Source organism: Typopeltis vanoorti, chromosome 12, assembly GCF_054136105.1.
Source record: "Typopeltis vanoorti isolate ZY-2024b chromosome 12, IOZ_Tvanoo_1.0, whole genome shotgun sequence".
In the NCBI taxonomy this organism is placed as follows: Eukaryota; Metazoa; Arthropoda; class Arachnida; order Uropygi; family Thelyphonidae; genus Typopeltis; species Typopeltis vanoorti.
The window spans coordinates 22,231,046-22,248,625 of NC_143560.1; the positions used below are offsets into that span (position 1 = coordinate 22,231,046).

The window sequence follows — 17,580 nt, forward strand, 5'->3', positions numbered from 1 at the left end:
ACATTATGTATGCTATTTCTCTTTTTGAAATGCTGAAATCACCCAGCACTAATGTGGAATTCTTCTTCTTTTCCATCATTGATAGCCCTTTCTTTCCAGTTGACAAAGAGACAATGCTTTTGATTTAATAAGGCCAATATTTAGCGGGATCCGTTTTTGGTTACAATCTTCGATCCATGTAAAAAGAAGTCTCTCTAATTCAATCATTATAATACTTTGATTTCTAGTGCATGCAGGATGAACTTGAAGCAGCCTTACCTTTCTCTTTGTATTCAGCAGTTGATTCACCCATTTTTGTGTTCTTGTCCTGTCTTTGCTCTGGACTCGCCTTGTTCATTTTTCTTTATTATTTCAAGTTTTTCTTTCAAGCAGATTACTTTTCAAATCATTTTCACACTTCTATTTTTTGCTCACTAATTCTTTTACTCATGATTAAAGGTTAGGAAAATAATTTTAAATAAAAAAGTAAGGAAAACAATTGCACAAGATATGATCAGCAAAATGCTATGTGAAGCAGACGACATAAATTTTGGCCGTAAATTTGGAACATAGTGTACATGGAAATAGTGTAGTATGCCATTAAAAAATAACTTGGTAAAATGTTTCAAATTGGTAACTAAATTATTTCATCCGGTGAGTGATTTTTTAAAATCTTTAACATTTATTTTTAAGATGTATATAGGCGCACTAATTGAATTTTAGAAGCGCACTAATCGAAAATTCACTGATCGGGAGTGCATTAATCGAGGTATTGCTGTATATGAAAAAGGTAATCAGCATTCTCATGAATAGTATAAAGTACAAGCAAGAAGGGTGACTAGTATAGTAAGAAAGGGCAAATCAGATTATGAAAGAAATTTAGCTATGCAGGCCAAATAAACCCAAAAGAATTTTTTCTTTATGTAGCAAGTAAGAGAAAAATGACTGTAGTAGGATGGCTTTAAACAATACTCATGGTAGGAAGGTGACAAACACAAATGAAATAATTGAGTTACTGAGTGATCATTTGCAAAGGTATATCATCCAGATGGAGATTTTGCTGTTGATGACGTGACAGAGACATATCAAAATTGAGATGTTCATCATATTGAAAAATATCAATGTGAATACAGCAGTGGGACTGGATGTCACATCAGCCCATGTACTATTTGAATCTTCAAGAGAATTGACATTGCCTCTAATGAAATTGTTCGGTCTAAGTCTCAGTTCTGGCAGAGTTCCAGGGGAGTGGAAAGAGGATATGACAGTTGTTTTGCATAAAGGTGGAAAGAGGATAAGACAGAGGTAGAAAACTACAGACCAATTACCAGGAGTGATTTAAAGTATTGGGAAAGTTGGTTAAAGGTAAAATCCAACAAGCCAACCATAATGTGGCTATGCCACATCATGCTGGTCTTAATCCCAGGTAAATAGGTGAGGGTTGAGCAACGGGCTAGCAACCCATCTTCATTAAAAAGTGCCTTGCTATGGAAACCAGGACCAGAAAAATCTGACCAAAATGCAATACTAAATCAAAATCAGTCAGTATAGCTAAAGAAATGAAAGACTACAAAATTGAAATATTGGGAATAAGTGAGACGAGATGGAATGGACAGGGATTGATCTAGGTGAGTTCAGGAGAAACAATAACATATGCTGGAAACAAAGATGAGGATAGTGCACATACAAAAGAAGTGGCAGTAATGGTGTTCAGTAAAGTAAGAGCTGCATTGATAGAATAGGAACCAATTACAGAAATATGCAGAAGAATAAGATTTAACTCAAGGTTCTATAAACTGACAATTATAAATGTATATGCATCAACTAATAATGCAGATGATAAAGAAAAATATAATTTTTTATGATATATTGCAAAAAAAAATAGATGACATAAATCCTTGAAATATAATTATAGTAATGAAGGATCTAAAGGCTAAAATAGGAAATGATCATACAGGTAGAGAAATAATAAAATGGGAAAAGAGGGTATATGAAATATAAATAAAATTGGAGAGATGTTACTGGTTTTCTGCATGGCAGATGAATTAGTAATAGGAAGATCCATCTTTATACATAAAAATATGTATAAAGTAACATGGAGAGCACCAGATGGAAAAACATATAAGCAAATTGATCATATAATGATACAAAGAAAATGGAGAGGATTGCTTTTGAACTTGAGATTAGTGAGAGGAGCAGATACTTATACAGACCAATTTTTTAGTAATAGGAGAAATTAAAATAAGATTAATGAACATAAAGAAAGTAATAGGCAAAAATAGAATGTATAACATACATGAAGTAAAGAATGTGAAAACTAAAAGAAAATATGCAGTAGAGGTTAAAAAAAATAGATGTAAAGTTCTTACTCAGACTAGACAGAACGAACATGTGAAAAATTCAGCAGCATTGAAGAAATATGGACAGATATTAAAACATATACCATGAAGCTGTAGAAATGGAATCGGGAAAAAAAAATACTAGAAGTGCATAGAAGAAAAGACGAAGACTGGATATCTTCATACACAACTCGAAATTGAAGAAAGAAAAGAAATGAAGAAAAAAATAAGAATAACATCAGCTTACAAGAGAAATATAAAGAAAAATGCAAGAAAAAATAAGAGAGAGTTTATTGAAAAACTACTAAATCAGGCAGAAATTGCAGCTAATAGAGGTGATACTAAAACATTATAATATAATATTACAAGAACAACAGGCAAGAAAAGAAGATGAGATATTATTAAAGATAAACAAGAAAATAAAATAAACAATAATAAAAAGAAAATTGAAAGATGGATAGAATATTTCAAAGAGATAATGAATAGAGAAAAACATGAAAAAGAAATTCAAATACCAAAAAGAAAAAATATTAAAAATAGACACCAAAGAAATATAAAAAAAAAAATGTGAAATTCAAAGAGTGCTACAAATATGTAAAAATGAAAAAGCAGCTGGGATGGTGTACTAAATGAACTATTAAAAGCAGATATAGATTTAACAACGAATATATTCTCTCCATTTCTTAAACAAATATGGATGCAAGGAGAATGGCCAGATGAATGGAATATTGGATTACTGATCAAAATACCAAAAAAAAAAAAAAAAAAGGAGATTTAACTGATTTCAATAAATGAACAGAAATATCATTATTAAGCACAACAAGTAAAATACCAACAAGAATAATATAAGAAAGAATTTTTAAAAAAGGGGGGGAGGAATATACCAAAAGCTAAAAGAAATACAAGCAGGATTTAAAGCCAGCAGGCATGTATAGATCAAATAGCAACACTATGAATAATAATAGAACAGTCAATAGAATGGTAGTGAAATATTTATATAAACTTCATTGATTTAGAAAATACTTTTGACAGCATTGACAGAGAAGCAATATAGAAATTAATGTTATAATATGGCATTCCATTAAAATTATCAGCATAGTTAAAAAAAATTATAAAAAATATAAAATACAAATCATACACAATGGAGAACTTTCAGAAAAGTTTGAACTTAAAACACAGACAAGGCTGCATTCTCTCCCCAACAACATTTTTTATTATTGTACAATAGGTTATGAGAAATTCCATCACTGGGCAACTCATATAAAGAAGCTTGCATTATGGGATACTAAGGCAAGTAATGTCAAGTTACTAGCTTCTTTATACGAGTTACCCAGTCCTGAAAAATACTTCAGGTGCAAACGTTGTTTGCTTACACTAAATTAAAGATATCAAGTATATAATTTCTTGATATCTTTAATTTATAGTATAACCAAGTGAAAAAAAACTTCCAATAAAATATAGAGAGCACAGATAATTTTTAACATGTTAGGGAAAATATGGAGATCAAAGCAAATACGCTTAAAAAATGAACTCAAGTTATTTAGTACAAATATCAAATCAGTTCTTGGAAATGGACAACAAAAGCAGTTAGGGAAAAACTTCAAAGCTTTGTAAATAAATGTTTAAGAAGAATCCTACAAAGAAAATAGCTAGAAAAGATATATCATAAAGAGTTATGGCAAAAAACTAAAAAAAACCAATAATGTATGACATCAATCAGAGAAAATGGAGATGGATAGCACATGTACTAAGAAAACCTGACAAAGTCAAACATGCATTAGAGTACAATCCACAAAGAAAGAGAGATAGACCAAAGATGAGCTGGCAGAGAAAAGTAGAAGAAGACTTCAGAAAGATTGAAAAGATCTGGACATAGATGAAGAGAAAAGCACAAAACAGTCAGAGGGAGATCTGCGATTGAGTGCCTATGCTTATTCTACTTATTTTACTTTCTTATTCCTCTTCGCTCCATTGGGAGCAATGGAGCAAAGAGGAATAAGAAAGTAAAATCGAACATTGGGTGGATAGGGATGCGATACTCTATGGTGGGTAGCATGGCTTTGCAAAGGATAGGTCCTATCTTAGTAATTTATTTACATTTTATAATAAAGTGACAGTAGAATTGGATGAAGGAAATGGCTATATTGTAATACATCAAGAAGAAATTACAGTTTCCTTTTTTTTTACAAGGTTGTCTAGGCTGAAGGAATGAAAATTGGACCAGTTTTGTTTTATAACCACCTATCAGAATATATATATAAAAAAAATTCAGTTTTAATTTAATTCCCCCATAACTTTTTTGTTGTGCTTCAAAGCCAGCCTTTTTTTTTTTGCAAACTTTGTCGCAGTTGCTTTCTTAGATAGAGGCATTTAAATCAAGATAATTTTGATTGAGCATACATATTCCACTGCATGTATAAATGAAACAAAAAAAAATCACTTGTGGATTCAACCTGGGGCCTCAGTGTAGAATACAAATGAAAAAAAGGCGTTGTTTAGGGGCCACATGTTTTCCAGCATGTCTTGATACACTTTGGCAGAGATTTTGATCCCTTTCTTGCAGAAATGCAATTTGGATATCCCCGATACATCACCCCCACCAAACCATGACTGATGCATGGTGATGACTTCTCTGAATTCTGGAATATATATATATGCCCAAAATGGTTGCACCACACATATACCTGATCATTTTGGTAGTTAAACGTTTTTTCTGTAGTGAAAATCTCATTTGTGAAGAGGATATCTCTGTGTTGTTTGCATAACTCCGAGGAAGTGCCTTTGATTTTATCACTCTCTGCTGCATAAGTTGTGTAGTGTTAGGAAGTGTCCAGTAGAATGGTGATAGGCTCTCACCTCAAGTCATCATTTAGTACACATGACATGGTTCTCTGCAAAAAGTTCATCTCTTGCAACATCACTTTCTGCATTCTTGCAGGATTGCGGCATGTGTGTCTTCACAAGCTATTGTGTTCTAACGCAGCATTGTTTACCTGTTCTTTGGTGGGCAAATATGTTTTCTTTATCATTATAATGGTTAATAGTCCAATACACAAACATCTTACTGATCACAGGTTTTTTAGCATGTTAAAAATGATGGCTTCATTCCAACCTTGTGAAGTGCTGTTACAGCTACATAGTTCTCATAATCCTCACTGCATGTTAACCTGTACAGCTAGGCAACTCCCTCTCTACTGATACACATGAATGTGTTGGCTGTGCACACCACCACTAATGTGGGTAGCATGGGGGTGGAAGTTGTAACAGTATTTATGGAAAAACTGTGTATAGATTGGGAGGACAGTATGGCAATTTTGCATGATTAATAAATAGGAACGTGATTAATAAAGTTTTCTATATTTAAAAAAAAAATGAAATTTATATTGTTACGTCATGGTTTGTCTTTAAATCTGTGTTATTATTATTCCCTCTTGTGCCGACTAAGAATGAGATCTCCACTCTTATCTCTCTGGGGCCGTCTCCTTTTCGAACTCTGACAAATTTGTTTGTTCCAGCTGTGCCAGTCAGAGTCCTAGGACAGAAGAATTCTTGCTCAGAGAAACTTGCCCAGAATTCTAACAGTTACCTAAATTCATTAAATATATAGCATCTGTAGAGATCTCAGTTTGCAGTCGTGGCCCTATCCTTTCTAATTAACCTTTACCTTCCCCTTATGCATAGGTTCAAACTTTTATGAGTGGTAAATTAGTTTCATGCTCAAGCAAAACTCAGGCTTACATAGCAAAACATCTTTATTAAAGATCTAATGAGTTTACAATTAGGTTTAAACATATCAAAGGCTTATCACAATACCTATACTAAATCAACTGACAATCATAAATGAACACTAGTTAATGAACATATTACTCATATCCTCTGGTCAATTAAGACACACTTAGCATGGGAAAATACAAGTTTACAATTTTAACTTCAAATGCTAACACAGACCTCACCACATTAATTAGGTCTCACACAAGAACTTAAGTCCTCCGATTACCAGTCCAGTGGAGCTAACAAGTTACATATAAGTCATTCAAAAAGTTCTCTAGGCAATTGTCCATTTTTCTTTCAACTAGAAATTGATTCACCCTTTTCCTCTAATGCTAATTGTTAATAAAATAAGAGAATTCTGTACATTACCACCGCCGCATGAGGTTACCATGTCCCCTTTATCCATCCTTTACTGTTAGATACTATACTGCTTCAGTGGGTTGCGTCCACATGGAGGTCACTTTGCTTGTCACATTCAACCATTTTCTGCACTCTGCTGGGCAATGCTCATCTCACTGGTCACTATCGTCTGACTGCCCGTCTCCCTGGAGGAACCTTCCATTGTCTCATTCCAGTAGCACTTCTACCGATGGCCCGAGTCAGTGGATGCCGTCATCTCGCGTACAGCTCTCCCGATACTTGCCAGTCAGCAACAGGGAGAAAATTGCCATCCGATGCCGTAGACTTCCCTTCCACTGGTCAGCATCATGGGTTCGAATGAAAACAGGAACAGATTCGTGGGGTCGAAACCCATGCGAACCCACATTTATTATCTCTTGTTGCACCCTCTTTTCGTTGCAGAAGTTTTCTCACGGCGCCTTCCTATTAGTCCTTAAGTTGTTTAGTCACAACTCTTCTCCTCAAAAGCACTCTTTTCGGGGAATACAAGTTCAATTCGCTTTCCACAAGTGCCTTCGCTTCGGGCTTATCGTGGGTAACTCACACACAGCCTTTGGACTTTTGTTTGCATTGACATACATTTTGCATAGATGTTGTTTTCGAACAACAATATTTCTATCTAGACAGACAAATTCTTCCTTTTTTGCACTTCATTTTAATAATTCAATTATGTACTCTATTAACAATTTGTTTCTTTACTAACAGTACAAGTATTTCTTGGTTATTATTGTATTCTTGGTAAATCTTAAATGAATGATCCTTTTGATGAAAAGATCCTTATTCAAGATCTAACAATATGGCTTGAATTTTCAGTTGTTTTTTTTTTTTCCTAACATAATGTTTATATCATTTGTAATTTCATTTCTAGAAACAGATCAGATGAAATTCAACTCTTTAGAATTTTCCTCTCCAAAAGACTGGAGAAATGAACTTGAGAGATGTGGCTGTTTATATGGCTGGAGAATAACTCAGGTGAATGAGGAATTTCATCTCTGTGAAAGGTGCATATAATATTTATTTAATTAATGGAAAGAGTAAAAGGAAATATAGTAAAACACTGTATATTGTAGAATGTTTCACAGTGTACTTCCAAACATTACTAGCAGCTCCATAGCACACTCACAAGAATGATGCATTATTTGCCTTTTAATTTATAAAGACACGGGTTTGGGACAACAAGAATCCCAATAAAATCAACTAAAATATTCATCAAACAAAATGGGAAAATGGCCTGACTGGCCAGACAAACACTCAGTTAATAGACATACTGGTCTCTTAGCATTAGTTGCATTTATAATAATTCCTATCGTTTCCACATACTACATGTAGTGTCCAGAAGTGAAGATAACTTAAAGATGACAATTTATGACCTTAGAATGATAGATGATGTAGAGTTATCCCTTCTATCCTGTTTACAAATGCAAAGTATTAAAAAAAAAAAAAAAAAAAGACAAAAACACTAGCATTGATAATGTAATATGTTTTTAGCCTATAAGAGTGTGCTGAGCTGCATGAAAATAGTTGGAAGATCATGCTTAGAGACATTGACATTTTTATAATGTCATTAATAGAAATGCCATTTCTGTAAAATATTCCCTTTCCTTTATTTTTTTTTCTTTCAAGTTTCTTTATTTACACACACACACACACACACACACACACACACACACACACACACACACAGTGGATTCCGGTTAATTGGGATAGATTGGGACTATAACACTTTGTCCCAATTATGAGAAATTTTATGGAAAAAGCTAAAATATCACAAAAAGTAAATGTTTAAAAATAGTCAAACTTTCAGTATACCTTTGTTAACTATGTTTTTATTTAAAAAACTAAACATACACATATATGTCAGTATCACTAAAGAGGTTAATTATACAGGTATCTATCAAAGAAGCATATTTTCCCTAACAATTATTTTAGAGAAATTTATCGAGTGTACCCTGATGTGTTCCTTTTCTAGACTGCACTGAACACAGTCAGCACAGGTATCTAATTCATGTAAAGGACTGCTTTCTTGCATAAAGTAGCATTTTAATTCAGCAATAATTTCCTGGCTTCCTGGTTAGTCACTCACTCATGTTCGGGTGTATTGTCCTCATTACTTTCTTTGTCTTCTGGGGTCTTTAGATGTTTTGTTGCAATTTGTTCAGCAATTGCATCCTCACAATCTTCATTTTCATTGTAACATTGAAAGCTATTGTCGATGCATAAAAATTCTTCATAGCTTCTGATATGTTGCAGTTCCAAAATGATTTCATTTTCATTATTAGTCATATCTGGCATTTCCTGGTCTGAATTCTTAAAACCACAATCAGCAAAGCAGCTTTCAATTAATTTTCAGCTTATTTCTTGCCAACTATCTGCGACAAATTGTACTCCCTGTAAAATGGTAACCTTTACAATGATTTCTTTGGCCATTGAAGATGGTATCAGTAGATTTTCTTCAATTGTTTCAAGGATGTAGTGTCCCAACCTTCTGCGATATAATGTTTTCGAATTTTTTTATGATTCCCATGTTTAGTGATTGCACCAGGAATGTGGTGTTAGCAGGAAGAAATTCAAGTTGAATGTTTTTCAAACAATCTGATTGTGGGTGTCCCACACAGTTGTCTGCAATCAGAAGAATTTTTATTGAAATTTTGTTGCAGTTCTGCATTTCAGCTCATTAGCCATTTCTGAAAGAAAAAAAAAAACAAAAACAGAAGTCATCCATGCATTCTTGTTGGCATAATACAGAACTGGCACAAACTGACCATTCTAAGTCCTTGAAAGCACAACACTAACACAAGCCATTGCTTTTTTCGAACCTGAAAGTCCTGCAAGTTTATAGCTCAGGAAACTGTCTGGTGTGGCATGGTAAAACACCTGTTTTGTCAGCATCATAGATTTCATCAGGACTAAACTGCAGCAATTCAGGTAGTTTAGTTGATTTCCACTGTTCAGCACTTGCAGTATCAGCACTGTCCTTGTCATCACTTGCCTTTTCAATTTTATTTCATGTCTAGTTTTCCATCACGATAACCAACTATCTGTAGCTTTAAAGCTCACATGGCCCAGCTTTCTAGCTAACACTATTCCGATATGGTATTTAACATTTGACTATTAATAAGCACTCCTTGTCCAGTTATAATAGTGAACTTGATTGAAAGCCTCCTCAATGTCTGGATCCTTGCCTTCTCACTTCTGTTTTTGGGATTTTCTCTGTTGTCCATCACACGATTCCCATTCTCTTTGCAATTTTTCCTGCTTGCGATTGTAGATTTTGGAACACTAGTTATCTCGGCTGACTGATGATGACTGGTGTTAGATTGTTGGCTTTTTATTTTGTCAAATGAGACAGTTTTATCTGCTAATGTTAGATCTTTCTTTGGCATCTTGACAGAGACCTTGTAAAAACAACAAAAATAAATAAATAAATAAAAATTAAATCACTACACTGTTTGTTACACTTTTTACTAAAAAATTAACACACACCCATTTTAATCAAAAGTATGCTACCTAGCAGTCACTGTAAGTAGAATCATTACACTATTAAAATATGCATGTCTTCTCTGCTCTGTATCTCGGTGCTGACTGACAGCAACACTGTCTATGCAACTCACTACATGTGCACCATCTACAGCCACTGTCCCAATAAAGCAGCAAGGTGGTACTGTTAAATTGTGAATGAAACTATGTTATGTAATTTATTTTTTTCATTCACATTTAACATTGCTTATTATATATTAATCATGATTTGTATAAAAATTATTTATTGTTCCTTAGTTAAGGATTACTATTTAAACATTTATTCTAAACTTAACCTACTATTAATTTATTAAATAATAATATGTGTAGAAATCTATGATAACTAAAAAAAAATATATAAAGTAACGAAAAGTGTTATTATAAATAATTGTATACGTAATGAAAAAGCTGATTAAGTAGCTCAAATATTCTGTTTATTCTTATTTGTAAAAATGTAACATTATGTAATCACTTATGTGGTAGTAGAACGTTGTATTACATTAGCGAAATGTTTGCGTTCATTAGTTGTCATGGAGATGCATGAAATAAACAAGCACGAGTCGAAGAGTGCGTGACCTTGGAACCAGAAGGAGAAAGGAAGGCAATAAGAATTTTTAATGAAAGAAAAGGAGAGAGTTTTGCGAAGCCTGAAGGAAAGTAGGATACAAGAAAAGAAGTGAAAGAAAATTATAAATTCTTTAGGGCAGAAATTCATGAGAAGAGTGTTTAGAAGTGAGCAAAAACGTAGTGAATCATATACTCAGCTGCAAGTGAAATCAGCTGTTGTTGTAGAGGAAAATTTATGTCGTAATCGGATAAATAAAGAACTGGACATTCAATGGGAAATTCTGATTAGTTCCAGTTAGTCTAGGATTACGTCTTAATTCTATGTTGCCCTGAGAAGAATTATAATGAATTTAAATGGTTGGAGAAAAGTAAACAAGGAAAGATATCAGTACCTTATTGCTGTTGTTTAGAGTAGTGAAGCGCGATTAACAGTAGTTCAGTTAAAGCGTTGGAGAATTTTATTTAATGTGTTCTGCTAGCTTAAATAAGTTAATTCATAAGTGTGCTCACAATAAATTGATGTATTGAAGATTGTATCTGGTAAGAGTAGTCATACATGTTTGTTTATTCTAACATTAACTATAACGTATCTTCGAAGTTCAAGGTCCGAAATAAGATTGCTTGGAATATTGTCTACCTTGATTAGTGCCTGCTGTGAATTTAAACATTAAGTACAACTGATAGATATGTGCAGACTGATCAAATGAGAAGTTTTTGTTTCATTAACTTCAGTTAAGAAAGCTTGTAAATGTGAAGCTGTGAATTGTATGTTAAAGTTTAGAACATTGAATTGGAATGAGTGACTTAGCAAGATGTATTAAGTTATTTGTATTGTTCCATTTAAAAGTAGAATTCTTGTATTTGTTATATATCATATATTAAATGTTTTATTTTGTTAATCTAAATATTGTGTTTGCCTGAATTCCATTTTATTGCACCGTTCATAAAAAATTCGAATCTTGCGGGTGCCCCAAGTAGAATAGTAAATAATTCGGCCTAAATAAGAAGACTGCTAACTTAATTAAGAATTGATCCTACTGTTTTATATAGACTAATCTAAAAATAGGGTGGCGCAGTATAATTATAAATTTCCCTACTTTTGGATCGCTGATCAATTTGCAATTAGTTGTTTTATTAATAAGAGTGACTTGAAACAAGATGGCAGATTAGAACACAACACGAAAATAGAACGTCACGACAGTACAAATAAGCAAAGCAACTTTCGGTTATATTCTCAATTTGTTTCTATTCTTCAATATTTGTTCCAAATAAATGGTTGCTCCAGTTAACTTTAATCTACTATATATTTTATTATTTTTCATTATCACTTTTGTTAACTGTAACAATCTTCATATTGATGAAAATTCATTCAGATTGCATGATAATTTTTTTTAAGTTCTCTTGTACTAAATAGAAATATTTATTGAATTTTAACACTAATTTAGCTGTTTGAAAAAATTTGATGCTCCTTGAAAATTTGTCATTTTTTAACCTTATTTTAAGATTGGAATTGAATGTGTTCTTGAAGGTTATTTTTTTTTTAAATTTAAATAATTTTTATGTTTAATTTTTCAAAATGATGACATTTTTGATCATATATGAGGGACGTCCAGAAAGTAAGTTCTGTTTTTAAATATTTTCACTGCAGCACTGCGATCGCAATGGTGCACATGCGTGCTGAGTTCGTTGATTCGTTAGCAAGGCGTTGGTGCCATTTTCAGACATTCTCGCAGTGCGTACGCTTCTTGGTGTGTGTTTATAATATCTAAGAAATCGAATCACCCACTGCATGTGAAATTAGGTCAGTTATCTGTTTCTTGAATGTGAGGAACATTAAAGCAGCTGAAATTCATCGGCAAATTATTGAGGTTTATGGAGAACATGCAGTGAGTGATTCAGTGGTACAAAGATGGGTAAGATTTTTTAATGAAGGAAGGACAGGTGTGCATGATGATGAATGGAGTGGATGACCTTCTTTAGTGACTGATGATTTGGTGTGCTCAGTTGAAGAGAAGATTCAACAGAATAGGGGATTCTCTATGACTTCACTTTCGCTGCAATTTCCAGATGTTCATGTCTTCATGAAATTATGTCGGAGAAACTGAATTATCGGAAATTGTGTGCACGCTGTGTGCCAAAGTTGCTTACAAAACAACACAAAGTGAATTGGCTGGGCAGTGCGTTCGAATTCTTGACACACTACCATGAGGATGGCGATGCTTTCCTAAGAGCAGGAAAGCATCGCCATCCTGCTCTCAGGAAAGGTGTCGCACACAACCCTGAATCCAAACAACAGTCCATGGAGTGGAGGCACATCTCATCACCAGTCAAAACGAAATTGAAGACAACGGTTTCCGCTCGGAAAATCGTGCACTGTGTTTTGGAACAGACAAGGAATTTTGCTGGTAGACTTCTTGGGTCAAGGCTCCACAATCAACGCGAGTATGTACTGCCAAACCCTTAAGAAACTGCTACGTGTGATCCAGAATAAACAATGTGGCATGCTTACCAGGGGCATTGTTTTGATTCATGATAATGCCCCCCACACATGGCCAGCATAACACAACAACTTCTGCCAACTTTGGCTGGGAACAATTCCATCATCCCCCATATAGTCTTGACCTCATGCCAAGCGACTTTCACGTGTTCAAACATCTGAAATCTTTCCTTGGTGGCCAGCGGTTTCAAGACGACGAGGTCAAAGAAGCAGTCACATCACAGGTGGCAACCTTTTTCAATGAAGGTATACAACTCTTGTGCCCCATTATGATTAAGTGCCTGAACAATGGCAGAAATTATGTAGAAAAGTAGGGAAAGATGCCTACTTTAATTTCCAATAAAGTTTTTTTGTAAGTATATTTTTGTTTCTCTGACAGCCCATCGGAACTTACTTTCTGGATGTCCCTCGTAATATTTTTGATAATTAACGTCATTTATGTGGTTTCAACAAATAGCAAAAATTGCATGTTGTAAAATACCTGAAATACATAAAAGTATTTTCAAGTATTTGTATTCATTGTAGTATATTTATTGTGCTAAAATGAAAACAGCATGAGTTGTGCAGTTCTGATAATAGTAGAATTAGAGCACACTTCTTTCAGCTGATTTGATTTTTTTTTTTAAAAAAAAAAGGACTTGATTGTAGAAATTTAATGAAGAATAGAACAAGAACTAATGGAAACACATGGTTTGATAGTTATTTTCTTTTATTTTGTATATTTCACAAGTTGTGAAGGTCTTCAGAAGTTCTGATTTAGACTTATATTTTATTTTGTTTTTCTAATATTGATTCCATATATAGATTGAAGAACTTATAAGCATGTCAGTGGTTGGTGGGGGTGGGGGGTGCATGAGATATTTATTGATGTTTTTGAAGAGTTGCAGGTCATAGCTATTTGGGAATGTTTGGAAATACTTAATGAGGAAGGCTATTCCAGAAGACAGAGGTGGATGGAATTAATGGAATTAAAAAGGAATAGCAGAAGCAGGTTTGGTGTGCTTGCAGTTGCACATTAAAGAAATGTTGGGCAACTACTGCTCTTATATTAACAGCTGCAACAGAAATTGGAGGAATGATGGTTGTCAGTTTAGCAGAGCAGTTATCACAGTACAGAAACATTGCCTATAAGATAAGGTTGAAGCAAATCTGTAAGAGAAGGATCATCTATGATCCATACTGCTTTACTCTGGACGTCAAGGATTTTTAGGGAACCTTTAGTTGCACCACCCTAAACATGTGAGCAGTATTCTAAGCATGGGAAGATTGGGGATTTGTATATAGTTAAGAGTTGGCTGAATATAAAATAGCATTTTAAATGAATTCATGGAGTTTGAAGAGAGGAAGCCATCTACCTTGACTCAAAGATAATAACTGGAGAGAAAGCTTGCTGCCCAATCACAGAAGGTGGCAGAGAATGATAATAATATGTTAATTGTGACTCATAATGGTAAATTTAGGAATGAGATGAGAACATAGATGATGTAATAACTGAATAATTGTGTGGAATTTTTTCTTGACTATTATGTATAAGACTATTACACTTTTTTTTTGATATAATGTTCGTCAAGTAGCTTTATTTTATCGTCCTACATGTTTCGCCAATGTTTCTATCGGCATCTTCAGGGAATACAAACTAGTAAGCTATATGAAGGTAACAGACTAGGTTATAACTGATGGTTCTAATTCATACAAAAAATTAGTATTGCACGAGGCAATGCGCTTCTCGGGAACGTGATTTATTCGTTATGGCTCATGATGTAATTGTCATGAAAGTTCATTTCTTTGATGTTTAATGATCTGATTAAAGCTTTCCAAATTTCTGGAAAGGTTAGACCTTGATTCTTGTTTAGGTTTTCAGTTTTATGGGCGACTGTAGCTGCTTCCTTGAAGGTTATTGAATGGTAGTTATCTTCTATATAGGGCATAAGGCTCTTATCCCACTCAATGCGATGGTTAGTAGAGGCAAAGTGGCAAGAAAGACTTGAAATGTCTTGTCTGTTGTTTCTGACATATCCTATGTGTTCTTTCTTTCTCGTTTCAAAGCTTCTAGAGGTCTGACCTACATAACTAATACCACATGAGCAAGGTATATTATATACCCCAGAGTACTTGTAGAATGGATGAGGATCTTTCGGTGATCTTAAAGATTTCCGAATAGTATTGATTGGCTTGAATGCTACTCTGATATTATGTGGTTTTAGAAGGTTAACTAATTTTTTGGAAATGCTGCTGACAAATGGAATAGTAATAGTACTGATGTATTGGAAGTCATCACGTTGTCTATGTGGTATATCAGTCAAGAGAATCTTGTTGTAGAGTCTTTTTGGATAACCATTCAAGATAGTTTTCTGGATATTGTAGTTAATTCCATTTGTAGGTCATTCTTATCTGTTCTGTACTGTATAGTTCTTTTCTTGAGCATATGGATAATGCTAAGTTTCTGAGTTATATGATGAGACGAGTTGAAATGGAGGTAACGTCCAGTATTTGTAGGTTTTCTATAAACAGATAGGTTGATACTATTATTGGTTTGTTTCTTTATTAGGATGTCAAGGTATGGCAGTTTTCCATCTTTTTCAATTTCTAATGTGAATTTGATGGTATGGTGGAAATTATTGATTTGGTTAAGGTAATCCATTAGTTCTTCTTTCGTATGATCCCAAATGAGAAAGATATCATCCACATATCTGTACCAAATTTTCGGTTTTGGAATGATCTGGGATAAGATTTTTTCTTCTAGATCTTCCATGAATAAGTCAGCACAAGGAGGGGAGAGGGGGCTACCCATGGCTAATCCGGTGAGTTGTTTGTAGACAGTTTTTTGCCAAATAAAATAGAAGTTAAATAGTGATTGAACAAAGTAGTGATGTTTCTTGGGAACAAGTTGTCTAAGATGTTGATGACTTCAACCACTGGAATGTTTGTAAACAGAGATGTAATGTCTAGACTTGCTAGTATATTCTCTTCATAGATTGGGATGTTTTTTATTTTATCTATAAAATGTTGTGAGTTTTTAATATAAGTATCCGAGACGTGAATGTGATGTTGTAAAATCTTAGCAAGGTACTTGGACAATTGGTAAGTGGGAGAATAGATTCCGTCAACTATTGGACGTAATGGTATACCTTCTTTATGAATTTTAGGAACGCCATACAGTCTAGGAGTTAGGGTGCATTGATTTTAACTTTCTTATTACTTCTATAGGCGAGTTAGTCATTCCAAGTAATAGTTCATTGGTGTCATTATAGTTTTTTATGGTCGGATCGCTACTGAGAACTTCATAGACAGACCTGTCAGATAATAGATTTTTAATTTTTTCTTCATAATCTTTAGTATTTAATATAACTGTATTATTACCTTTGTCAGCTTTGAGTATGATGATGTCTTTATTATTTCTTAATTTGAGACGCGTTCTTCTTTCCATTTGGTTAGAGTTGGAGTTAGGAGATCTTGTCGGAGCTGAAAGGATTATGCTGCTTTTTAATCATAAATCATTAGCTATTGGAAGTGGTAGCAATGAGAAGGCTTTTTCTAAGTTGCAGATGAACTCTATTTTAGGAATGGCAGTGGGTTTTAAGGCAAAATTGAATCCTTTTTTGAGGATAGAGATCTCAGGTTTAGTTAAAACGTGTTTAGATAGGTTAATTATCACTTGGTTATCTGGTAGAGACGGTTTATAGTTGATATGATTATCATACAGCATATTGAATTTATCAATTTGTGTCTTTTTGCTGTGGTTAAATGTTTTGGTAAAACTTTTGCTAATCATATTGTCTAATAGTTGCCATGTCTCTGCGTCAAGGTTATTAGAGATATCTGTGAATAAGTTATAGCACTGTGAGTCTATTTTGCTAAGCATGAATCTCGTATGGCAAATTCTTTCTTTGAATATATTATATACTCTGGAGTATATAATATACCTTGCTCATGTGGTATTAGTTATGTAGGTCAGACCTCTAGAAGCTTTGAAACGAGAAAGAAAGAATACATAGGATATGTCAGAAACAACAGACAAGACATTTCAGGCCTTTCTTGCCACTTTGCCTCTACTAACCATCACATTGAGTGGGATAAGAGCCTTATGCCCTGTATAGAAGATAACTACCATTCAAGAACCTTCAAGGAAGCAGCTACAGTCGCCCGTAAAACTGAAAACCTAAACAAGAATCAAGGTCTAACCTTTCCAGAAATTTGGAAAGCTTTAATCAGATCATTAAACATCAAAGAAATGAACTTTCATGACAATTACATCATGAGCCATAACGAATAAATCACGTTCCCGAGACACGCGCATTGCCATGTGCAATACTGATTTTTTGTATGAATTAGAACCATCAGTTATAACCTAGTCTGTTACCTTCATATAGCTTACTAGTTTGTATTCCCTGAAGATGCCGATAGAAACATTGGCAAAACATATAGGACGATAAAATAAAGCTACTTGACGAACATTATATAAAAAAAAAAAAAGTGTAATAGTCTTAACTGACTAAGATGCAAAAGTTTTTA

The 17,580-nt window shown here is 33.8% G+C and overlaps 1 protein-coding gene across 2 annotated transcripts in view; it reads left to right on the forward strand.

Annotated features, from left to right (window-relative positions):
- Positions 1-17,580, forward strand: part of LOC150100626 (myotubularin-related protein 12) — a 182,280-nt gene that overhangs the window by 84,450 nt on the left and 80,250 nt on the right. For both annotated transcript variants that reach the window (XM_090401152.1, XM_090401153.1), the window contains one exon: positions 7,357-7,489. In XM_090401152.1, the coding sequence (XP_090257278.1) occupies positions 7,357-7,489 (133 nt within the window). The remainder of the gene's footprint in view (positions 1-7,356; positions 7,490-17,580) is intronic.